General features: G+C 42.5%; 1 protein-coding gene across 11 annotated transcripts in view; it reads left to right on the plus strand.

The window, feature by feature from the left end:
* magi2a (membrane associated guanylate kinase, WW and PDZ domain containing 2a) overlaps positions 1-26,321 on the plus strand; it is a 403,568-nt gene that overhangs the window by 305,888 nt on the left and 71,359 nt on the right. For 10 of the 11 annotated variants that reach the window (XR_013490407.1, XM_033614587.2, XM_033614582.2 and 7 more), the window contains 3 exons: positions 9,663-9,720; positions 10,891-11,012; positions 14,638-14,820. Coding sequence is in view for 10 of the 11 variants with exons in the window: in XM_033614587.2 (XP_033470478.1) it covers positions 9,663-9,720; positions 10,891-11,012; positions 14,638-14,820 (363 nt within the window). In the remaining variant the exon portion in view is untranslated. Of the gene's footprint in view, positions 1-9,662; positions 9,721-10,890; positions 11,013-13,453; positions 13,822-14,637; positions 14,821-26,321 lie in introns of those variants that run through there. The other variant, XM_078165301.1, reaches the window with a different exon arrangement.

Consider the following 26,321-nt stretch of genomic DNA (forward strand, 5'->3'; position numbering starts at 1 on the left):
ACACCAGCTTGACATTTCCTTCCTGGACGCATGCAGCATGGCAGTGATAAGCAGTGCCGGCTTTATATGGCATACACACACACACACAGACACTCTCCTCTCTCCTTGTCCCAGAGAGTTAGCTCTCCATTGCAGGCTGCTGACAGAGAGGTTATAGACGACACTCAGTGGAGCCAAACAAAAGGGAGTGAGCAAAGAGACAATCCACATAAGTTCAGCATTTATCAGCACACTGCTCAGTGAAAGTAACAGCATTTCAGTGTGTGTGTGTGTGTGTGTGTGTGTGTGTGTGTGTGAGTGTGAGTGAGAGAGAGAGTCGCTGCAGCAGTGACACCACATGGAAGCCAGGCTGCTGAATAGTGGCCACTGTGGCCACAAGTAACAATTACAGGATAATTAAATTCTGAAGCACAGCATCAGAGTAGCAGTGGATGAGAGTCATAGAGTCCATGATGAGGCTCAGTAACATCCAGCACATGCCAATATCTGCAGTATGTCAAGCCACTATGAGCTGCTTGTCATACCAGACAAAGTAAGGGTTCGAGCAGCCAAATGTTCAAGTGTACTGAACTAAGCAGGGGCGAGGTTTGTTTTGGGGCCCCTACCCTAAACCTAAAGGGGTCCGTCTGCTCCACCCGGGAGATTATTTTCCACATTTAAAGTAGCTAAGGACCCCATCACACAGACCTCCTCTCACCACACTGCCTTTTTTTTCTTGATTGAATGTCACCATTAAAAAAAGCAAACGCTTGCTACGTATTTTTATTGTTGCCAGGCAACCCCCCCCCCCCCCCCCCCCCATCATGTCCCTACACTTCTTTTGTTGTTGTTTCACAGTAATCAATATCTAGTTCCTAAAATGCTGAGGCAGAGGATACTTGCTGTAGCTCTGGTTGAGGGTTTGTTGGACACTGGGAAACAGAGATCTGTGTGGGTACTCGAGACCCTTAAAAAGAAGAGGGTGGATCACGGGGGAGTACCACCAGTTGGTCCAGGAGCTTCTCCTCGATGATGGTCATTTCCAGGCATATTTAAGGACGACTCAGGGACAGTTTGACAACCTGCTGTCTATCATTGGGCCGTATAGCTCTGGGTATCCAGCAGCCTCTACCACCAGTTTCTCTTCCATTGTTTACCAACTGTAAACTTGTTGTCGTGACCACCACAGAATGCCTGCCTCTCAAAGCATCCAATTGGACAATGGAAAAAAAGGAAAAAAGAGATGGCCTGGGGTGCTTTTCCACTCTGTGTTTAAGTTTTTTCAACTTGAGGAGTTCAGAGCAAAAACACCGGGCACCTAGAGCAAAGAAATGCGAGGCGCGTCAGATCGCAGAAAATGCGAGCAACAAGCTTCATACTCATTGAATACAGTTGCAAAAAGGCACCTCCAGCTGCTAAAACATTTTTGTGTCATCAGGGCCTAAGGGGTTGACAGTCACCTGCATTCAGTGTTGGAATTTGACATCGCCCCTTACTGCAGAGATTTCTCTGGATTCTCAGAATTGTTCATAGTATTATGGATGTAGATGGTGATATCCCCTAAGTTGTTTGCAATTGTGCTTTGACAAATGTTGTTCTTAAACGGTTGGACTATCTTTCAAGCCGCGTGAGGTAACAGAATGCCTCAAAATCTGTTCATGATTTCGGAAAAACATGGTAAATGCCAAGTAAAAAAGAATCATCCTGTACAGCCTACATCCTGTTTTGTTTCTAATTGTTCTTCAACTGTCTTCATCAGTCTGAAACCACAACACTACAAATATTGAGGACAACTACTTTTCTCTTCTGCCACCTAAAAAGAGGCAAACATTGTCTGATGTAACTGTTTTTAAGTTACACAATATAAGTCGGGTAGCAATTTGGTGTACAATACAGGGTTTCCCACACATTCATGTATTCGTGGCAGCCCGCCTTGATTAAAGCATCTGCCACCACGTTTTGATTTTCTATTGTTGGAGTTGGACTGTTCATTAGATGGAGTATAGAAACAATCCAGTCATTCATTGCTCCACACTTTCGCTTCGTTGTGCTGGGTCTAAAGTTTGCTTTCACTCGTAAACAGCTTCTCTTTCCATCCATCAATATGATCGGATCAACTGATCAGTTATCCACCCCGCTACTCAAAACTCCACAAACTGCTGCAGAGGGGAGGAAAAGAACAGTTCAGACTGCGCTGCATTCACAGACCTGCAAAAACCTCCAAATTTAGAGGCAAGAACCCACCAACCCGTCCATCAGCTGCCGCCACTCGTAGAAACCTGAAAGATTGAGGGTTATCAAGAAAGCATTTAGGCCTGAGCCTCAGAGCCCAGCCCCCAGTCAGCCACTGGAACAAAGCAAGAGTGTGTTTGATTTCTTATGCATTCAACTTTTTATTTATGAGGGAATCAATGTGTTACTTGTTCTTTTTAAAGGTTTTTCTGTTGGCAGTAAACGCATTATATTCCCCTTGGTTGGAAAGAGATTGTAAGTAAAACCTCACGGAGGAAAGCATGAAATCAAATAAAGATAATTATGGAAGAAAAATAAAAGAAAACATTGTATTCCCAAAGTTAAAAGAATAGATTGTCTGTAGTATTTACCTCATTTATCACGTTTCCAGACAGTGAAGTTACCCATTTTCGAGACATGATGGGTAAGACTATGATTGTATGTCCAGGTGGAAGCTTATCCTTTAACATGTAACTCTCCTCTGCATCCTTTCTGCCTTTATTTGCCTTTATTCAGTAGCAACAGCTGAAAGTGATGACATGCAATAAAACAGTGGCTCCCAATCTTTTTGTTCGACATTTTGGGAAATGCACTCATTGACCTTTTTGACGAGAGCTAGATGAAAGAATCAATATCACTCTAATATTTGCCTTTTAAAGGCTACAGTATGTAACTATTGAAAGAAAACATTCAGTCTCTCACAAATAAAGGTAAAATCATAACCAACACATCACACCATTCTCAGGTCAGTACTCTGAACGGTTTTTTCTAGGACTTGGTTTGGTTTGGAATATCCAAGTGGCTAAAGATGAGTAATGTTAGCTAATCTGCCATTGGCTAGTGACTTCCAAAAATTTACCGGTCCAACATATTTTTCACCAGCCAAACAAAAAAAATCGTGCCTTGTTTGACTAAAAATAATTACCTTACGTTTTTCGTATGAAAATCCAACTTTAGGAAAATCCAACCCTTTTCTCTGTGTTTCTTTGGCGTGCTTGCGGCAAAGGCTGCAGCTCATCGTGTTGGTGTGGGGGTCGTAGGTCAGCCATGACCGCGGCTGGCCAGCGTTTTCTAGTTTCCATTTTTCAATAAAATGCCGTGCGACATTTGTACTCCGTTTAACTGTCTGTTCTTCCTGTCCAAATCCAACATGTTCATCTTCGTTTTTCCTCTTCTGGCGGTGGCTTCACGGCAGAAATGTGTCGCCACATCTTGCTCAGAAGCTAACATAGAATGCCTAGGGTTCCAGCAGCTGACATCATGCGTTCCCAGCACACGTACAATAAGCTGCGAGGGTCAAAATGGTCTGACACAGCTGGCAGAAATGGTCAAAGCACATAAAAAACCCACATGCAATTCAATATTTTCCATGGGCCACTGGCAGGTGTGTGTTTTTGTTTTACATGCCAAACTCATTTTTTACCCGCCACTGGCGCTTGGCGGGTATTAATTTTACGCCCTGGTTTCAGCGTATAGTATCATCCTGTCATTGACCCTTCCTAAGACCCACCTAATTTTGCTCTGTGCTCCAATAACAGTTAAGGAACTTGGTACCTGTCAGAACCAAGGTCAGCGTTCTCCTATGTGCTAGGCTAATCTATGTTGAAAAGCAAACCAAATTTTTAAGGTGGTTAAAAGATGTGTCTGGGGGACTGTCACAATCTTCACGGACACACATTACATCGTATATAGTCACATCTTAAGTTAGCTAATGTTAGGGAAAAGCTAATGAACTAGTTGGGTAACATATAGCATCTAGAGGAGTTCAGGCTCATTTATACGTCTGTTTCAAATGTTGTAAACGTTACTGCCCTCATACTTCTATGCGTCCTTTATGATGGCATAGATGTATACAATAGATGGCACTAGAGAGCACTAGAGAGTCAAAAGTTTTACACAACAACAAACAAGGCAACGGTGGAGAAGGTAGACTGTTGTACCTTTTAATGGAGGCAGCGTTGTAGACGGTGGCAGTCCATGAGGACAATAAATACGTTGTGACATGTGGATGGAGAATTCTTTACATTATATTAGCGATTCATTCTGTTACACCATTATTTAAATTTCTTTATTGTCTTGCTTGAACTACGCTACATTGCCTCCACGATCTCCAATGGTACTACTATGTTTTGCCCATATCCATATGTTTTCAGAAAACATGGCACATATATGGACAAAATGAACTTAGAATACAGACAGACAGCTCCATCCATCTCCCTCTCTCTTACTAACAGCAGGCATAAATTAACCCTTAGACTAATATCAGATCACCAGCGTAAGCCAGATTTGCCTCCTCCTTATTCTGTGGTAACATTAAAGAGATTTTGAAAAGGAAAGATATTGTAGGTTGGTCGCTGATATATTTTTACAAAGACATGAAGTATTGTTAGCCACTGTAAGGCTAGCGTTCCTTTGTTAATATTATCTCTAGCCACATCTAGCATCCCATTGTGAATATATCCTTCCTTATATACTGTAGTCCTTGCTATCGGGTTCTTGCGGCTACATTGTCTGATGCTAATACACATTGCGGCACCTAGCTAAACAGAACTGGCTTCGCCATGTTTCTTAAACTTGTCCAACCTAGCAACAGCAACAAAGGGGGGCAAGACTTTGAATCAATCAGTGATTCTTCAAACAGTTAGTGGCCTCTGTTTACCAAAAGTTATATATTCTCACTTTGAGCATGTAGCTAGAGCCATGAGACGATTAGCTAGCTAGCTTAACAGAAAGATTGGAAGCAAGGGGGAACAGCAGGCCTGGCTTTGTCGAAACTGAAAAAAAAGAGTCGCAACACCTCTAATTCTGACTAATTAACCTGTTTAAAGGGGAAGGTAGGCATTTTAAAGAAAGTTTGGAAAAAGACAAGCAAACTGTAATAGTAGCTAGTGTTATCGCTAAGCTAAGCTAATCACTGGATGACCCACAAAAAAGTGATTCGCGGGTGGTATTTTGTCTTAATTGTCTTTCTGGGTGGAAAAAAGAACATTTGGATTGGACTGCAGGTGTTAGATGATAAATATTTGAAAATAAAATGAGAATAATAACAATTTAATTGCATTTTTTTTAAGGTTTTAATCCTCTAAATACTGACTTTGTGTGTTGGCTCTATTCCTATGCCAACTGGAATATGAGAGCCGCTTTAATCATGTGCATCACTAACAGGCATGATAACTGTGGAGATGTGCTGCTCAGTGTGATGAGAATAAGCAAAAAATATGTATTTGAATTATATTTCCTAAATTACATTTGTCTTAAAGTGTAATTTCTTCTTTCACGTGTATGAAATGCCCCAAAGGGCTTACTTTAAACATGCCGCCTCACTGCATTGTTTGAACAGTGCATGGTTAGTTTAGGGTTTGTGGCCATGGGTCTTGTCTCGGCGGGTCATGTCACGAAATTAAAGATCATATGTTTGGATGGTTGGTATCAGTTGAGTATCAGTCTTCTCATGTAACTCAAAAAACAAATTTTCCCAAAATATTGAGCTGTACCTTTAATGCTGAGATTTGGAACACAGCGGTGTCACTTAAAGGAAATCCAAGCGGGCAAAAACCCCCGAGCAATCAGGCAATTATTATTGCCATTTTGGGTTTTCTCATTTTTAGTTTCACCTCCAAAAAATCTGTGCGCAGCTTGGTTTGCAGAGAGTGTGTTCCCTCCTCTCTGCTTCTGAAAGCAGAGACATTTCTGGCTTCCTGCAGCTCCTCCGGTGGACATTTTAATAGAAAAGCTTTTCATAAGAAGACTGCCGAAATACACGACAGCCCTTTGATCTCCTGCATTTGTGTGTCTATGTGTGTGTGCGTATGAAAAATGATAGAGAGTGTGTGTGTGTGTGTGTGTGTGTGTGTGTGTGTGTGTGTGTGTGGAGTAAGTAACATAATGTGTGTGTGCATTTGTGTGTGGCGCCCAGTAAAGGTGAGAACATGAAACACTTTCTTTCATATTTAATGAGTGGAGATGTGGCTAAGGAACGTTGCAGTGTTCACAGGAGGTATTCCCGTGGGCTGTCAACCTGCTCGCAGCACTTAGTTATATCACTCACGACCCTGTGTGTGTGTGTGTGTGCGCATGTGTGTGTGGTAAGTATGCATTTTAGTGAGTGTGCAGGCAGAAAATAGTCCGTCCTACTAAAAGTTTAATAATTTGTTTTGAGGGGGTGGGGGCAGGGGTTCAGAGAGGCATATGGCACGTGCGTGAACACTGCACCAGCATTGTTTTGATTATTCCGCGCTGCGTGGGAAGACTGGGAGGGGTCGGAGTATGCACAGCTATCTCTTGAGTCTGTAAACTAGGCCAAGCAGTAATAATAAATGTATGCAATGACCATACAGTGTATTATATCCTCGGTGTAAGGTTGTCTGTGTGTGTTTCTCCCAAGCTGGAGCCGTGCCCTCGACCAGCCGCGGGCACCTCGGGAGCCTGAGGAGCTTTAACGCTCCCTCTAGTTGCTTCCCTTTCTGATTAGGAAGCATTTTCTCTGCTGTTATCTCCGCTCTCGTCCTGATTAACTTCGTATTGTCGCTAATCAAAGCCGGTCTGATTCTTAGCTGAGATGCACTGGAACACACTGTCCCCGAGCTCCGGTGCTAGATTCAGCTTAGATGCTATTTCAGCAGGAGCTTCTAACACGATGTACCCAAACTTGGTTTCTGAATGATCATGCTATTATGCTGAAACACTCCATCTGGGAATAAGCTTTAAATGCTAATTGCTCCTATCCTGGAAAGCAAACAGGGGGCTCCTTCTAGACATGTTTTGAAGAGCTGTGTTTTGTCAGCGAGCCGAGGGGCAAAAGGAAAGAGGAGAGGGCAACTTTGATAATCCTGTCCAGCGTGACTGATGACTGTCAGGAGTTTGAGGAGAAGCTTTGATCAGTGAGAACAAAGGCAGCATGTTCTGCAGTACAATCCACATACAAAAAGAGGCTGAGAGAGCACAAATATCTATGACTTTGCACCCATACTGTATTTTTTTTTCTTTTTGAAAAGTTAGAAGCTACTTTGGAAAGTTGAAGCTGTCTGTTGTATTCTCAGCCACGCTTGCAGAGTCCGTCCGTCCACCGCTTTGATCCAGACCTGAATATCTCAACCACTATTAAATGGATTGCTATGAAATCTTGCACTGACATTCATGTTTCCCAGAGGATGCGTCTTAATGACTTCGGTGATCCCTCGACTTTTCCTTTGGAGCCAATGACATTTGTGGTTCTGAGTGAAATGCCTCAACACTTATTGTATGGATCTCTGTGATATTTGCTACAGATATTCAGGGTCCCTAGAGGATACATTTTAATAACTTTAATGACCTTTTATCTTGCAGCATCATCATGTCAAGATTTCAGTTTGCTCAGTACTGCAGTTTATGACCAAATACCATTGACTGTATAAAATAATGGACATAGCTTTTTTTTTTGGGACCTGTGGAGGAGTGAGGGGTGAATCTGACTCACAGACTGTAGTGATGCCTCACAAACAGCCTGCCACTCAAAATGGCCCAGCCCTTAATTATGCATAGCGTATGCCTCATTAAAATGTAAACGGGTGAGTTTGTTTATGGTTTATGTAAAAATTCCTCCCTGTACAGTTGTCATCAATATTAGAATTAGCTAGAAATACCAGAACCAGGCTGTAAACATGTTTAGTTCTGTTGTAAAGTTTTTAATATAGGGGTCTATGGGGATTGACTCACTCTCAGAGCCAGCCTCAAGTGGCCATTCGAGGAACTGCAGTTTTTGGCACTTCCATGTTGCCTTCATTTTTCAGCTCTGAACGTTGCTGCTTGACACATACTTGCAAAACTAATGACAATCCCATCAGCTTTATTTCTACTCCTGCGTTCAGTGCCAGTTAGCAAATGTTAGCATGCTAACAGGCTTAACTATTGTTCAGTAGATATTACCTGCTCAAGAGCAGCATGTGATGTGATGGTATGCGTCCGCAGGATCCATCCCTTCTACGCTTTCCATTTGTTTATAAGCAGCAACCAGTAGTACTGCATTGCATTTTGAGAGAACGACCGTCAAGTTGGCCGCTCTTGAAGTTGAACTAACAGTTGACAATCTAGAATGAAGGCATATCCACCAACTGCAAGGTCGGGTGCTGGGTGCTACTCTTGTGCCTTTTCTGTGCCAGCTTTCAAGAACGCGGCTGCAGGTTGTGTCTGAGGTTGCTAAGCAACTTTAACCAGCACTGTATCATAGCCTATTTACCTGAAATCCAGAGCTGATCTTCTTCCAGGAGCTGTTGATAAGTGTGTAGGCCTATTGTCCGTGGGACAGATGTGGGTAGCCCTGCACTAACATGATCAACTTCTTCTCCATTTTTATCGCAGACTGATATTTATGGATGAAGGGAAAGGCTGGAGCCTATCCCAGCTGACATTGGGTGAGAGGCAGGGTTCACCCTGGACAGGTCGCCAGACTATCACAGGGCTGACACATAGAGACAGACAACCATTCACACTCACATTCACACCTATGGACAATTTAGAGTCACCAGTTAACCTGCATGTCTTTGGACTGTGGGAGGAAGCCGGAGCACCCGAAGGAAACCCATGCTGACACAGGGAGAACACACACATTGATGCATCTTCTTGTGAGGTGACAATGTATTCTCATTGTTTCATGTCACTGTGCACACTTGATGATTTCTCCTTTTTCAAAATGCTAAATCCAAAATTTGAGCATCGACATTCATACTTTGATACGTGTCATTCAAATTCTTCTCTCAGCACTTGTGGTGTTTGATCTGTCTTGTCATTTGTCAGCCTGCCTGTCGTGCTGTTTGTCAGTAATTGCGTTGTTTAGCCTGTAACACTCGGAGTCAAACTGTTTAACACCAGCAGAAGCTTGTACCAGTTGATATTGCAAGGGTTCAACACCCTCAGGGTTTGTGCTCGCTTCTAGTTTCAAACTGTTAATCTATGCATCATTCTCACATCAAAACACAATATTTACAACATGGCAAAGATGCAGGGCATAAATATTTCACTGATTTAAAATCCAGCCACTAGATCTATCAATATTTGGTGTTATTTTGCAACTTTTTCTTGGAGAGGGATGCATTTGATGTGCGGCTTTAAAAGAGCCAGTAGCCTCTTTAAATCAATCAATCTGACATGTTGTTGAGAAAACACAGTTTTGTTTTTTTTTTCCCCACAGTGTTTTTATCTTGTGTCTTGTCGCCATCCAATTTTTATAAAAGATTTTTAAATATTCACAAGGCTGAACATATGGCCTGCTGGGAAAGAACAGCAATCCCTCCAGTTAACATATTATCACGCCATCACATTCCTGGTAATTACCAACGGTAAAATGATGCTGTAAACTAATTCTGCCCACAAAAATGTTTTCATGCAAAATCAATATTCTGATGCGAGTTCATTGAATAAACAAGTCCTTCATTATTGTTGTCTCACTGCTGTTGTTTTGTTTGTGTTTCTTACAGAGCTTCCGTACGGCTGGGAGAAAATCGATGACCCCATTTACGGCAGCTACTATGTCGAGTAAGTCGGGTACATCTTTAATATGTAATGGCTTGCTTTTGATTTTCGGCGTCGCCCGGTGGTGCTGTATTAATCATATTTATTAGGAGCAGACTGGCGCTGCAGCCAGGAAGCAGTCACTCCCTTTGTCTGGCTCCTGACGGCTCACTGTTTGTTTGCAGGGGGAAGTTTATTTGTCTGTGTGTGCTTATCCATATTTCTGTGTCATCTCTCCGTCTGAAACACTCGGCTGCATCTATATGTGTAGATTAGCTCCCGAGCAGAGATCAGTGGCTCTCTTTAAACATGTACACGTGTCCTCTTAGCTGCAGTGGCATGTCCTCGCTATTGAACTGCATGTCCCCTCCCTGTTCAGAGGTGTCATTTCTTTGGCTGGATGCTCTCTACTCTGGGGCGCAGGCCCTATTTTTAGACAGGCAGGGGGAGTCATTTGGCTCGACTTTGCTGAAGAAAAGCTCCAGAATGACACTTTGACTACACACCGCCTCATGCACGGCGCTCTTCTGTCGAGATCTTTTTATTGTCTCGCTTTGTCGTCATGTAAATATCATGAAAGAAGTTGCCAGACCTTGAAATTATGTAACTATGTTAAAGTATAATCAAGCTGTTTTGTAATTAGCACGGTGATACTGGGGTGTTCATTAAAAGATAAGGCGAGAAAGATGGTGTGTGTGTGTGTGTGTGTGTGTGTGTGAGGGAGAAAGAGCACAATGCAGCCTCAAACAGTGAGGGAAGTATCTAATGATGACTAATTATTTCACACTGGCAAATTACAGTATTTGTAGTCGCTGACTATCTTCCCCCCCTTGCAAACTAAATTAAGAACGATGTGGGACGTTGGAGGAAATCACTGTTTCATGTGTAGGTTTCCTCCCAGTCACTGATTCACATAATTCAGCTCATAAGAGATGGGCTGAACAGTCGGGGAAGAAAAAGCCCAGAATCAGGCATTTGTTCTTTTTTCTTTAAACTCAGCAAAGCCATTCTGCGGCTCCGTTACATAATCTGAGGGACCGGCCATTTACAGTAATTAATCATCACAGCAATGGCTGCTGTAGTGCCAGGGTTTTTTAAGATGTGATCTTTGCCGAGAGGGGGGAAGTTAAGTGCAGCAGCAGCGTGGTGTGAAATCTGAAATCTCTTCTGTTTCTTTTTTTTCTATCATCGTAGCCATATAAATAGAAGGACCCAGTTTGAGAACCCAGTCCTGGAGGCTAAAAGGAGACTCCAGCAGCAGCAGCAGATGCAAAGCCAGGGTCTGTCCTCACTGCCCCTTCCCACCATCTACAGAGGTAAGACCACCACGCTTTTATAACTAACGACCATTAATTCCCAATTATTGGGTACTATAGTCATACTCATGTGTCTGTATATGATATCTAAGTCAATATAGCTAAGTGCTCTGTCTTCAGTTGTTAACCTTTTCAAGTTCAGTCTCTTACTACTTTCAGTCATATGGATGTATTGCACCATTTGTGGTATTACAACCAAGTCTATTTGAAAATGAAGAAACATTTGATATCTGTAGTTGATGTTAAAATCATTTGAGGCTTATATTCACCAGTGCAGTGGCTGCTTATAATGGGGGCCGAGTGCTTGGCCTGTGGTGTGGGTCCTGAGCAACACACCTGGGCTCCAAACAGCTATAGATTTATTATGATGTTTAGATATGAACATTTTGACTTATCTTACTATTCTACCTCACTGAATACCTACTTATGTACTTCTACTTATGGCCCCCGACACAGAATTTTCCTAGTCGACCAACAGTCATCATTTCAGGCCATTAGTCAACTAGTTGCCCGCATGCTTACGATATTAATGTAATTATTAAGTGATATATTTTGGGCGGGGCAACACAATGGTTTGAGTTGAAGGTGTGAGAAAGAATAGTGTCAGTAACATTGTTAACACTGTGCTCCATTACAGAGAAATACAAAACCATACTAATGAACCTCCATTAATATAGGCCTATATTTTATCTATTCAAGGACGTGGGGCTTATGCTGGGTTCACACTACACGATATCTGCCTGATTTTAGCTTGACACAGCGTTGTATGGTGTCGGCTCGGATTGTAGACGACAACAATCCATAGTTTAGTCTCGTGTAGTGTGTCATACTAGACGACAACTGATGCCATGTCTTGGACACGTCTCGACATTCTGACAAAAAGTTTAGCATGATTGAGTTTCTTTTTGTCGCTCACGACTGCTCCCATCACAGCGGCCACTTTGACCAATAGGAACGCAGAACGATGTGTTGCCGTAGACAACTGTAAGGCAACAGCATCCCAGGATTTCTAAAATAACCTCCAGATGTTACTACAGCAGAGTAAAAAGGAAAAAATTATAGCGTGGAACAGCAGAGGCAGTTTATCAATCCCCTGAGTACTGCCATTAGCATCAAGCTAGCAAACAATGTTACTTCTTGATAATGGAGACAGACATAAAGTAAGAAAATCAAAAAATAGTGGCTTTTACGCACCACAGCTGCAGAAGCTACTAGCATCATTTGAAACAGACTATATTATAAACGGGCCGTTATTTATTAATCCCTCTGTATCTTTGTATTTTTACTTTTTATCTGCTCCCGTTGCCTTGATAAAGTTAGTGCATCGCGCCGTCATTTCAAACTCAACACTTCCTGTAGCCCCTTATAACCTCGGCTGAGAGAATGCCTTCATTTTACTAACAGGCTTTTATTGTGAAACATTTGTAGGAACTTTTTGTGGAGGATTCAGTGACTTGCACAGTTTGCATGCGGTACTTCAAATCTAGCTCCTGCCATCTGCTGGTGCTTTTAACGTTACTACAGTAACATTTCGGCCGGCACATGAACAGACACAGTGACTTAAATAATAGTGATAATGATAAAAATAGGACAAGAATAACCCGATGACATCACACATGTCGTGAAAGACAACCAGGCATGATTGGTCATGGACCATTTTATGACCCCATAATCGCTTAATTTGAGATAGTCACCGTCAGAACAGACATAAATGTTGTGTAGTGTGAACCCAGCATTAGAGTGTCCCTTTTATTTTCACTGTGAGTTAGAAAATGGTCGGCGGGCCACCTGGCACCCTATCACGGGCCAGATTTGGCTTTCAGGCCTTAAGTTGAGTATCACTGGTCTACAGCTTGTGAGACAATGTACAGCAAACTTAAACACATCGAACTGTACACCAGAATATTTCAGGGTTTTAAATCATGACAGTACACACAATATGAAAGAAGCTTCTCCCAAATTTACTTCCTCAACTTCACGAGAAAATTGGCGCACACATGTTGTATCACCATAGCAACATGCAAAGAGGGCTACCACCAAGAACTTGATTTTTAGGAACAGGACTGTTATTTCTAAATCCACTTACAGCAACATACAACAGTCAGTTCACTCTGAAGTGTGAGTTTGAGGGACTCCAGCGCTCAGGTGGGACTAATAACACGTGTTGGTTGTATAAATAGTGAACATGTGGGTTTAATGTGTTTCATTATTTTGTTTAATGACTGGTTTGTTGCTGCCTGATTCCAGTGCTCACTCTCCACCAGCCACAGCAGTAGGATGTACTGCTCGACAAAAAAAAAACTGTCTGGACTGGTGAAGTGGAGGTTTGTTTCCATAGTAACGTAGTAGTCCGCCGCTCTGACTGGAGAGCCTGTCTCCGTGGTTACACTTTGTGTACACTCCAGTGAGGCTCTCTCTCCTCCCTCTCCCTACTTCCTCCCTCCTCCCTTCCCCCTCCTCCCTTTCTCACTCCAAACTTTGATGCCAGTGGAGGACGCCAGCCCCTCTGCCTCTGCCACCCTCCCCAGATCCCCCCTCGCTCAGGTCGGCCCGGTGCCCGAGCGCTGCCACAGCCTTGGCGACCTCTCTCGCTCGCCAACTCAGGGTCGCAGGGCGTATGCCACGTCCTCCTCCGCTGACGTCTCCCCGCTCCGGCGTGTCCTGACTCGCCGGATGAATACATGCCCCCACCATCACCACCACCACCACCAGCAGCAGCACCAGCAGCGGCAGCCACTTCACACCTCCGCCTGCACCGTGGTGCTAGAGCAGCCTGTCTGTAGCCCCTTCTCCCTGTGGCACTTTGTCAGTAAGTAGGCCAGGAGAGAAGCAAGGAAGGCTGTCGCTCCCATGGCTGCCTGCGCTCCTTTGACTTACTGTAAGCATGCTAGCTCGCAAGCAAGCTTTCTCCGCTTGAGGCAGTTGAAGGATTTGTGTGACGAGCATTTACCATGACATGTCTTATCGCCTGGCATAATCAGGCAGAGAGTGTAATCACTCAGTCTATGTCTGGACCAGTGACGGCAAACAAAGGATGTGAACTAGCACACTAGCCACGTCTCCCTCCGACCTGAAAAGATGGGACACTTGGTTAAGTGTGACTAAGCTTGTTGGCTGAGATCCTCTCATCCCTACACACGGCGCCCCTCCTCCAGAAATCTCCCAGCTCTCCCTCCTTCAGAAAGCTCCCACTTCCTCCCCTAACCATCTTCTCTCGGAAATGATCCCTGATTGACAGCATGTCATTTGCTGAATTTTGCCGCTTCCTTGCCTTTGGATGGGACTGAAGACCCGCACCACTGATGCTCTCTGCACCCTTTCTGACCGCCAAGTCCCAGCATGGGAGGAGAGGAACGGAGTTTAAGAGGGATGTTGTACCTTGCACGGTAGCCACACCTGCATCTTTCAGCTCCACAGTCCCACCTCTGTCCAAGTTCTTGCAGTTTAAGATCATACCCTGCCAGTTTTCCTGTGGCTACACCCGTATCTTACTGGATAAGCTTTACCCATGCCCCCACCCTGTGAGCACTGCCCTGCACCAGCTTTGAGGTCCTTTCAATCTCTGCTGTAAAGTATTCACAGTGTTTGTATTTGGTTAATTTGTTTGCTTTTGTGTCCTTTGTAGAGAAGCCGCTGTTCACGCGGGACCCCACTCAGCTCAAAGGCAGTTTCTTGTCCACATCACTCCAAAAGAGCAACATGGGCTTTGGCTTTACTATAATCGGAGGCGATGAGCCTGACGAGTTCCTCCAGGTCAAGAGCGTCATCCCCGATGGGCCGGCCGCAGCTGATGGAAAGATGGCCACAGGTGAGCTTCAGGCATGAACAAAAACACAACCACTCTGACGAATACAAAGCATTTCTTTATCTTTGTTTAAGCATTAACAGTGGAAGCACATACAATCACTGAACATTCACATGAAGCTCAATAAAACTCACTTATGGATCCTCTCAGTGGGAGATATTGTACTTTTTACCCGACTACATTTATTTTGTAACTTTAGTTATAGGACTGCAGGACTTTAATAAACTCCCAACAGTATGTAAAGTAATTAAAATTAGCTCCACATTTACCAGCTGCAACCATGTTTGGATTATGAGACAACGGGCCCCTGGGCACTGATATGCAAATGCACCACCTCTCCTATATAAAAGAAAGACACACAGACATTGTGATGGTTTAGCCTCTCTTTTTGTTGTGGTTTTGTGTCTTTTTTTTGGTCGTTTTGTGTCTCGCTGTGGCTGTTTTGCCCATTTTTGTAGTTATTTTGTGTCTCTTTGCAGTTCCTTTGCATCCCTTTGTGGTCCTTTTGAGTTTCTGGTCAGTACGTGTTAATTTGATTGACATTTTGAAGGTGAAGGTCGGGGGGCCCTGACACTTTGGGCCACTGGGCCTGTGCCTGTGCCTGGTAGGCCCATTCATTAACTCTCCATGGCCGCAAAATGAAAGGGATGAACACATAATTAAAATCCAATGTTATTCCTAAATGGGCCATTCTACATGATACGTGCTTGGGTCTCATTCATGAAATGTTAGCAAAGCTGTGAGTAGATTTGCATATAAAAAACCTTGGTACTAAAAACTGTATTCATGAACGCCGCAGGAAACTCGGATTTGATCTAAAACGTGTGTATGAAACATGTGTGTATGTCCATTGTCAATCAATCGTATATTGGTGGTGCGCTCCTGCTACAGTGACTGCCATATATGGAGGTGATAATTACTAGGGACAGGTGCGTCATGTTGACCTGAGAACATGGAGCACACAAAGAAAGAGAGAGAGAGAGAGAGAGAGAGAGAAAGGAAAATTGTGCAACGCTGAGATTGAAGTTATTTTAGGTGAAGTGGGGTTGAGTAAAACATTTAGATTTTTTTTAATGTGACAGGGACAGGTGAATCAAAGGCTTGGAAGAAGGTAACAAGTGCCGTTAACTGTGTGTCATGTGTTGTAAGAACCATCCAAAAAGTTTAACAAAAATGGTTCAACATGAAGCGCATTGCAATTTAGGCAATAACCCAACGTTAAGTTTAACAACAAGTACGATAGTCTGGCATAACACCACACCGTCTCCCTCCAAGTCTCTGGCAGATTCAGGTTCACCAGCTGCCTGGTGCGACCCTGTCTGCAAGTGTTATTAAACAAAAGCTCAATTTCAAATTATTTTTACGTCTCCCACGTCGCATCTCTGATAATTAAATTAAACAAAAATGACATGCAGTTTTGTATGAAGTCGATTTAAATAACTCATTCACGTTTTTAAGGACCCTAATCTGAAGCTTAAATCTGCTAAATACCAACTAATTCAACTGAATGCGTTTTATTTCTAATCTCTTGTCATGTTTAACTTACATATCTCAAAGGCACCTGTGTATTGTGAACATAACAGAGCACAATATGAATTAAAACTGTAATTTCTAATAATAAAAAGCAATATGACAAGTAATGAAGTAATGACAAGCAATGTTTATGTGCAATATCTTATTTACACAAGCACTGGGAGCAGATTTTGTAAGTGCCTACAAAAAGATCGAAGCTACTATCATATTGATGAATGCCGAAATGGTCCGTGTACTTGGCGGCCATTCATTTTTCGTTTCAAAAAGTTTTTTGTTTTGAAATGATCAAACGAAAAAGGAAAAAAACGATCCATCTCCCGTTTTTTATTTGATAATAAAGAAAAGAAAAACGGAAAACAAATCGTTATCCATTTTCCGTTATCTGTTATCCGATTTAATTTGGGAATTTAAAAAAACCCTGTGGGAAACTCTATTTTCTTCTCTATTTTTCACCACGAGCGAGCCACCACTTTTTTTTGTCCTGACAAGCCCCTGCTCAGCACACCACCTCCGCACATTCCTCTCAGAAAACCCCCGTCTCATTCCAAACTGGGTACATAACGCAGCAGCGATATCAACACAGAACATTCCATGTCTTCTATTTCCTGCAATAAAACCTGCATATTCATCCAAAGACATATTGCCGCCAGGGCTCAGTGCCGCCTGACGCTCTCTGACGACACACATCTCTTGACGGGTCGTTCGTGGAGCACATAAGAGCTATGAAATGCACAAACAGAGCATGTACATTTCCTATAACTACTAGAACATTGCTTTATCTGACATGTTATGCTAATAAATAACTTTTCTAACTAATCTAGGTCACGCTACATGGACAGCAACTAACGGCATACCACATTACACATTACATGTCCGCAAAAAATTATGTGCAATACGTGAATTAATAAAAAGTTTTATTACCATGGACCAAACGTTCCTTTTCGTCCGCCAGTTTTCTGTGAAAGTGACGTCAATTTCAGTCAAGTCGGCAACTCCTGTTCCAAAATTATCTCTGAGTTTTTTTTCCGACTTGAGCAGGCGCTCAAATGTGTATTTTCCCAGTCGGAAAGTCATTTTTCCAATTATTCCAACACCACATGAATGCAACTTACTGGTCACAGAGAAGAAACGAACAAAAAATAGAGAAAGGAGTTTCCCACGGGGTTTTTTTAAATTCCCAAATTAAATCGGATAACAGATAACGATTCGTTTTCCGTTTTTCTTTTCTTTATCATCAAATAAAAAACGGGAGACGGATCGTTTTTTTTTTTCCTTTTTTCATTTGGTCATTTCAAAACAAAAAACGGATAATGGTTGGTTTTCTGTGTTTCAATTTGTTATTTCGAAACAAAAAACGAATGGCCACGAAGTACACGGACCCTAAATACACGTTAATTTCTTTGTGCAAACAGTTTACACACAAATTTGTTCTGCTCACGTTTCATGACTGAGAGCCTTTCACTTTTGGTACTCTAAGCATATTTTGAAGCTAATACTTCTAATACAGAGCATCTCTACACTGTGGTATTACTCGTTTCACATAAGTTAAGATCTGAGTACTTTGTCCACCACCGTTAAATGTATCTAGAATAAGGGAAATCCTGTAAGTGTCCACATAAGAGCTTTCCTTAGAGGTTTGATTCCTGCTCTGCTCCATTTACCAGCGTACATCCAAAGAAACAAGGTTAACCGAAAGTTTTCAAGCCCCACATTTTTCTCCATTCACCTTTTTAATGCAGTGCAGCCTACATAGAGTCAAACTCATGCAAACATACCCAAATAAGAACACTGTATATGGTTCAGACAGTGATGTATGTAGGTTCCTCTTCAAGATAAAATGGCTGCACGTGGATATACATGCAGTGTGTGTGCAGGTGCAACTTGCTAAGCTGGCATTGTGTTAGCTCTGTATGTGTGTGTGCACATGCGTGTGCACCAACTGCAGAGTTTTGTTCCACCATTAATCATGAAAGGGACTTTATGATCACCATAACTCCTAGCTGTGGCCACATGGGGGTGGAACTGCAGCACACACACACACACACACACACACACACACACACACACACACACACTGAGACCGACCAGCTGTACTAAAGGTCAAGGCAACAGAAGTAGCAGGTTTGTCAGTGCTTCTCAGCATGCAGTGATGTTTCTATGTGTATACACTGGAGACAACACAAAGCACATAGAGCAATCTGGTCAGGGAGTTTGCTCTGTAAAGCCGGTCTGCTCCAAAACACTTTTGAATTGTTCTATTTCATTGCGCTTGTGACTTCTTTCAGAGCATTGGGTCATAAATGTCTGTTTCTTTATAAATGGGACGGTGCAGCAGTCCAAAATAGATCCCTTGATGACTAATAAAGCTCGTCCTGACAATACTGCATATCAAACACTCTGAGCGTCTCCTCCTCGCTCCGTCTTTCAGAATCCCCCTTTTCTTTTTTCATGTTTTCTCTCCCCAGAAATAACTAACAAATCCCTCTCACATCTCTACTATCCCACCCCCCATCTCCTCTCCGCCGCCTCCTCCCTTCAGCTCATCTCCATCTCTATCTCACCATCCAGCCTCCATCCCCCAACTCTGCCTCCCCAGACTTTGTGTCCTACTTCTGCAGTGACAGTGCTAGCTCCATCACAGTAACTCCGCGCTTGCACGGATGTGAAAGCAGGCCTGCGGAGGTGTGAAATTCCCAATCCCAGATAGATAATTTGTGCCGCTTTCTCCACATGACCCCTCACGACTGTCTCCATTACGTGGTTACACAACCAGGGAAAACATGTTCAAGAACTTATTGTAAAAGTTTTTTAGAATATTTGATTTGGGGACTGGTAGACCACATGCAGTGCGGTTTTGTCCAGGCAAGATATTTTATGTTTTTGTAGCTTTTTTGTGTGTGTCCTTACATAAAATATGGGATTTGTTAGCTGTGATGTTTTTGTGGAGTACAGAGTAGTCTATGAGTTGCGTTAGCTTGAAGTGGAGAGGTTTAGTTTGGATGCCAGAGGCAGCGTTTAATACAAAATTGAGTGGGTTTGTTGCAACAACATGTTTCAAACTGGAGCGTCTAACTGCTGTAACATTCATTCAGCAACAGAGGGTTATTCTACTGAACTGAATCCATATACTACAGTGTGTGTGCTGTCAGCATAACATGAGATACTAAGGGCATTTTTACCAACCAACGAAGGAACCCTATTGTAATGCAAGGAATTGATATTACTGATACAAATTAAAGTTGCCCTGTGCAGTTTTTACATATAAACCAATGTCCGTTACATTACAGCCACTGCCAAATGAGTTATTAGGATGATCATTGAACGCATCTCCACCACACAACAGTCTCTGGTTTGCTTAGAAGCGCTATTGCCTTTTCCTGTCGCACAGGAAATGACGCATTTGACGTAGAGTTCAAAGAGCGCACACGCAGTTGGAAATGTTGGAGACGACGAGGCTAGCAGAGGAGCTACTGAAAGATGTCTGAAAACCCAAAGAAACAGCCCAGGAAAGCTTCCGAAGCCTCTGGAGCTAGTCCCGCTGGTCCTCCCCAACCTCCACGAAGGAAAAAAAGCAAAACGAGAGAGTGACAAACACAGAAATCAAACAGGAGGAGAGCCCGTTTCACACAGAGCGTGCAAAGTGCAGACCTCCACCGATGAACCCATTCATTGTGTGTGTGCTACCGCGGCACAAGAGCGCACCACTCTGCCGCCAAGCTGTCTGTATATTTGTTCATAGCAAATAAATCAACGAAAAATAGGTGTAGGTAGGTAAATAGGTGTGTCATTTAGCTTTAGCTCTGACCTCTGGATAAATAAAGCAAAAAGCTAACGTTAGCATTTTGAAGAGCGATGGACGAGACTGAGGCTGCAAGGTTATACGTCTGTGGGCATCCACTAACAGCTTATCAGCTAGTGTCAAAATACACATTCATGCAGCGTAATATAAACGAAAAAAACAACGGTGCAGGGGTGTCACTCGTATTGCCGACGTCATCGAATGGTGCATGCTGACTGTTATTGTTGCAGTACTCGGAAAAACACGGCAGATGGTGCAAATGGGCAAAACTCCACAGGGCAGCTTTAATTTCATTTTGGGCTTAAGATTCTCAAAAACTCACAAAACTTTAAATCAAATCTAGCGAAAACAGGGATATTTTGATTGACTTTGAATTTGGTCTGTAGAAACACCTTAACAATGGAAATTTTTTACTTTTTTCGGAACAATGTTGCCCATGGTGTGGCATCTATTTTGCATCTACCATGAAACAGGAAGTTGTTGTTTCTTTAGTGTACATTGTCCAATCTGTCCCAAATTTCACAAGCTGGATAAGAGTCCTGGCCTGAAAACATCTACATGCCAATATTGAGTCAGAGTAAAAGTGCCACCTACTGGCAACAGGAAGTAGGCCTTGGGTCCATTTCCATTTCCATTTTCAACTTCTTATCCATGTTGGGTCATGGGGGCAGCAGGCAAAGCAAAGCACCCCTGGGGGACCCCAAGGCGCTCCCAGGCCAGATGAAGCCAACAGAACTACATTATCTATGAAAAGTAAAGAACTCTGAGGTCCCCAAACCGGACCCCTTCCTCCTCCCGGCTGCACCTTGAGATCTTGTCCATGAAAATCACAGACCTGATCAGTGACAAGGGGCAGCCCTGGCAGAGGCCAACACCCAACAAGAACGTGTTTGACTTGACACCAAGTATGCGGACGTAGCTCTCACTTCACTCTCACTCTCGCTCTCACGGACCAGATGGCTCGTAGCAGCGAGCCCAGTACCCCATATTTACGCAATATGCCCCACAAGAAGTTGATAAGTCTTATTTCATCTAACATCAACTTTTGAATCAGAGCGATCAAATTCGAATGTTTTCATTCAGATTTGGACTTTTTGGTGACAATAGGTCCAGCTTTTGCGAGCAGATTAAGCTAACGTTAGCTCTGTGAGTTGGTTGCCTGTTGTTTTCTGGCTTTTTAATTTTTTCAACGGACTTGTTTTGATAAGAACAACTGCATAAAATGTTTTTTCAGTATGCACTTGATCGATTCAACAAGATACCACGCTAAAAGATAGACACTAAAGCTACATGTGCCAGACAAAAAAAGTGAGCATCTTTTTGAATTAATGATCCATGGTAGCTGACATGTGAATCAAAGAAATAATTGTTCTTTTATTGCAGTGTACAGCTCATTAGTCCCAGTGTGATCAGTAGGACTCATCTATCAGACTGTCGTTAGTCTAACTCTGTTTGGCTGCTTAGCTAACGTACTTGTTAGTATTCTCAAACTGTATCTTTTGATTTTTAATTTCACGATTAAAAAAAAAAAAAAAGGCTTTTAGGATGGGGGAGCAACTGACGTGTTTGACAAATGCATTTCTGATAACGTTGGCTTGGGTGGCTGGAGTGTAAACTTCCAATTTCAACAAAACACAGGACAGAGCTGCTAACGTTAGCCTAAACTCTGTTAGCATCTAGGACCAGCTACCATGTAGGGAAGTAGGAAAATAGGCTACTACACAGCGAAAGTGCTGATTGTGAACAGTTAGATAATTACGCAATGTGTTCGTTGCCCTCAAATATAAGGCTTGGTTACTATTGTTGGAAGTAGTTAGCTAGTTAGCTGGACAAGCTAACGATTGAAGCTAATGATTGGGCAAATAAACACACTTTTTTTTTTTTTTTGCTTTTGGAAAGGCTAAAATAAGACATATCTTTGCCTGACCTGCCGGGCCTACTAGTTTTATCTGCATAATCATCATTCTAATAATTATTCTAATCACACCTGCACGTCTGACGTGGCCCCGTTGTACTTTGGACGACACCCTATTTATCCTGACGCACACACATACACACGAAACACCCCGGCCTCTAACAAATACCTGCACCCTGCTGAGACTCTAAACTGCTCTGTTATTGTGGCCTCGCCTCAGCGGGGCCACAAAGACCTCTCGTTATGTCGACAGACTCTTGAACACACCATTAGTCGGAGATGAATATGTCATGAGGAATATGTAAGGATGGAACGATGAAAGATGAAGTAGCAGGCAGCGCGGGCCTTGGTCCCAGCTAGTGTGCTGTTTACAGCTAAGGTCAATGTGATTTAGAGTGTACGAGGGACCTAACAGCAGCTTTCATAATGGATGGAGAGGGGTCTGGCCATGAGTGTGTTTTCCTCCCAGTGTTGATGGGTTCATTTCTGTGCACTTGTATGTACACCTGTGTTTGGAACTATATATTTTATTAAGGCCCATTTTACTAAGACTACAAAAAGACATATTTATCTTCTGAGTAAATTCTCACAACATACAAATACTTAAGAATGGAACAGACTATCAACTGAAGTTCAGGGACTGTGCCGCTTCAACAAACAGAGAAATAGCAGCAGATACTGTACTTTTTACACAGTAGACTTTACAAATGTTTTATATATTGACACTTGAGAGTGTTGTCTTTTCTGTCTTTATTTGTGTGCTTGGTAACATGCACAAACACGACCAAGCCTGCCTGTACTGATAAATCAGGGCAGCAGGAAAAAGTGTCGGCATTGACCAAGAAACAGCTACTGGCCTGCACACCAAAGTCACCCTCCAAAAACTAGAGCAAAATTTACAGGATAAAACCCATTCCCTTCACGCCAGATTCAGTCTTAGAAGCAACCTGACCCGCGGAAAGAGACTTAAAAAAAAAAGATCAAAGCAAGCAGAAACAAGAACTTCTTTATTCCTCGAGCCATCAGCCTGTTTCACATGCAGCTAACAGGTCTTGTGGCTGGCCAAATGAACTTATGAACTCTTATATCAAATTTGATTTTACTGATTTGGATCACCCAATTTGGATTTTATCAGCCCATTAAATGGCCGTTATCTGTGGTCTTTAGCCTCAGACATGGGTTAGACGGAGCCAGCCTCATCTTCTGTCAGGTTCAAAGGACGTTATCAGTCCATTAAATGACCATTATGTCCGGCGTTGTGAAATAGTTGCAGTTTTGTTGTTTTACTTCCACTTTCCTCAAGTTTAGGTGCAAAAACTACTGTTTAGGTTTAGGAAAACATCATAGTACGTCATATAACATAACTGTTTCTGTTTAAAATAAATCAAAGTTGAGTTTTGGTTTAACACAAAACACCCTGGACGCTGACGCATTGGTCTTTATAAATGCTACACCACCTGCCTTCATTCGTAGTTCCTGTCCTAATTATTAGGGTCACGAGAGGTCGCCACTCAACATGAACATAAACGACCACAGACCCTTTCATGTCTTGATAGTGGCCTGCTGAATAGTAGGTGTCGTAGGCCCCTTCGAACCAATATCTATGATGCTTATAACCACTGATAACAACCATTTAATGGTCTAGTAACAGCCAAACGTCTTCATGTCATTAAATATGTTTAATTATGGTGTCATTTCCACCTCACACTTTTGGTTTCGTACCCCTAGAACGGGTATTTAACTCGCACTGACATGTACCTAAACCTTAGATCTGTTTTCAGGGTTTCCCCACATGTTCATGGACAAAATTTCAAAACTTCTCCATGACTTTTCAGGGATCAATTTTTTCTTGCCCTACTTGCCCGGCGTTTTTCAAAGGTATCATTCACAGAGCGTTACAATGGATACTGAGTAGGTGGCACCTTGTGTGGTAGCCTCGGCCACCAGTGTGTGAATGTGTGTAAGAATGTGACTCATAGTGTAAAAAGCACTTTGAGTGGTCAGGAGACTAGAAAGGCACTATACAAGTGTGGTTACCCTTTACCATTCCCTCTAGAAATGTCATAAAATGTCCCCATATATTATCAAAAGTAGAATATTTACCCTGTATCATGAAAATAAGTTTTTCTCTGGCAACAGAAAGTGACAGTCCAGTAAGCCATAGATAGTGGATTTCCAGAATCTGGCTATGGTGTTTTTTGCTTGGCAACTTAACACCTATGACACGGGAAAGAATGTCTTAAACCTCTACCCACAAAACCTGGATATTTGGGCAGTCCCAAATGCAATGAAATAGCATGTCCTCTACACATGTCAGGGGATTTAATTTATTTAACATGGTCAGAGTTACATATATTGTCATTATCCACCTCTATTGGAGTAATTTACAATGTTTATGGATTGTGTTTGAGCTTTCAAGCAGATTGCCTGCCAGTCCTCGGCCAAGATTTCGCCACTCTATTGTTTTTTACTGTGGATTTTATGGCGTCTTTATGTCTGGAGCACTGGACCAAACACATTTCCCCGTGTGATGATAAAGTTGATGTGTTGATTCAGAGTTTTTGTTTTATATATATGCTTTAGATTGAGATCAGTCACTTGGATTTACTCTGTGGTGCGCACAGCATTAAAAAGTTACACTCAAAAAACTCAATATGACTGTCAAGACATAGTGTTCCAGTTAGAGTGGATAATCCATAAAAGCTCACTCTTAGGAAAATAAGATTAAATAAGATTCAGTTCACCTCCATTGTGCTGTGGTGGTGCAGAAGTTTCAGAGGCATCAAATTAAACCTATGTGAATGGCATATCATGCATGATAGAAGACATGTCTATAACTTTCTGTTTCACTCTAGCTGCATTTCCACCCTTGTCATAAAGACTGAGATCTATGGGTACAGCGAGGGCACCACGAGGTCATGGCACCATCATTTGTTTTCTGCCAGCGCGCTCAACTATTGATTCTGACATTGGCGCTCAAGGCAAATGTCGTCTGCATTTACCCGGATTAATTAAAAAGTCCCTCACGTCACGTTGCCTGGAGGTGTGAGCTCGCTCTGTCAATACCGGCGGAGCGTTCAAAGTTGGAGAGCATTTTGTCCGCAACAGAGTCTACAACGAGAGAACATTTCGGTGATATCTTAACTTCCATTTACCTCAGCTGTCGTCACCCAGAGGAGTCGGCGCCTGGGCTCCACTTCAACAGTCAATCCAGGACATCAATATGAATTGCCGTGTTGTTCTTGAAAAGTGTCATTGACCCAGCCATTAGTGCTATTATAGCCTCCTGCTCACGTCTAGAGAGAACTGGACGGCACAGAGCTTGTGGTTACCAAGGTGAGGGCCAATCACTGAAGCACATGCTTTGCTTATTAATCATGACGGATCTTTGTTTTTCATTTTCTCTCTCTGCGGCACACGCCCACCCTGCCCTCTCTGGAAAGAGCATGACAATTATATCTGCAATTAGAAAATACTTGTTTTCATTATCAACCCAGGTAACGCTGTTTGTAAGACTTTAAAATGGATCGTGCCTTGTGTTCCCACTTGCCCATTGTTGTAAAAACCTGCATGGTGCCTGCACAGCGGAGCACAAAACACTATATTTAGTAATCTGGTTGAGACAAAGATAAGCCTGGATGTGAAGCGCTTTTGTATGGGAACATTTAATTGTCAGCTAGATTTTTATCTACAGAGCACTGAGTGCAGTATATTGCAGAGAGCAAATAAAAGCACTTGGCCCCATAAAAGGCAAACATTTTAGCCACTTGTCATCAGCAATATTTTACACTTGAAAGGCAGATTAGACATTATCTGTGATTCTGTTTGTCTGTAGAAACTGTTTATAGCTATAAGAGAAGTCAGAGGAGACACAGTGATGATGTACTGTACAGCTGATTGAGTACCAGAGTAGCTGTCGAGTCCTGACATCACATCACCGTAAATCAGAGCAGTTTCTCATTGAGGCTTTCTTTTACTGATCTTTCTGAAAAAGTAAATGTGTACTTGGGATTTACTGTGCATATTGTAATTCTTACATAAATCAGTACCTAGTACAGACGCTGATGCTAAAATTTGAACAGCAATTAATTTGTTAGCATTTGTACAACCACAGCTCTAATATACATTATCATATATCCTTTATCCATGATATCCTCCAACTCTTTCCTTTAATGTCTTTCAAACCCTCTAGCTGCAATCTCTCCACCTTCCCTGTTCTGTCTCCGTTATTTGCCATCGTAGGTTAGTTTCACAAAA

The sequence above is a fragment of the Epinephelus lanceolatus genome, chromosome 23 (assembly GCF_041903045.1).
Source record: "Epinephelus lanceolatus isolate andai-2023 chromosome 23, ASM4190304v1, whole genome shotgun sequence".
Taxonomy (NCBI): domain Eukaryota; kingdom Metazoa; phylum Chordata; class Actinopteri; order Perciformes; family Serranidae; genus Epinephelus; species Epinephelus lanceolatus.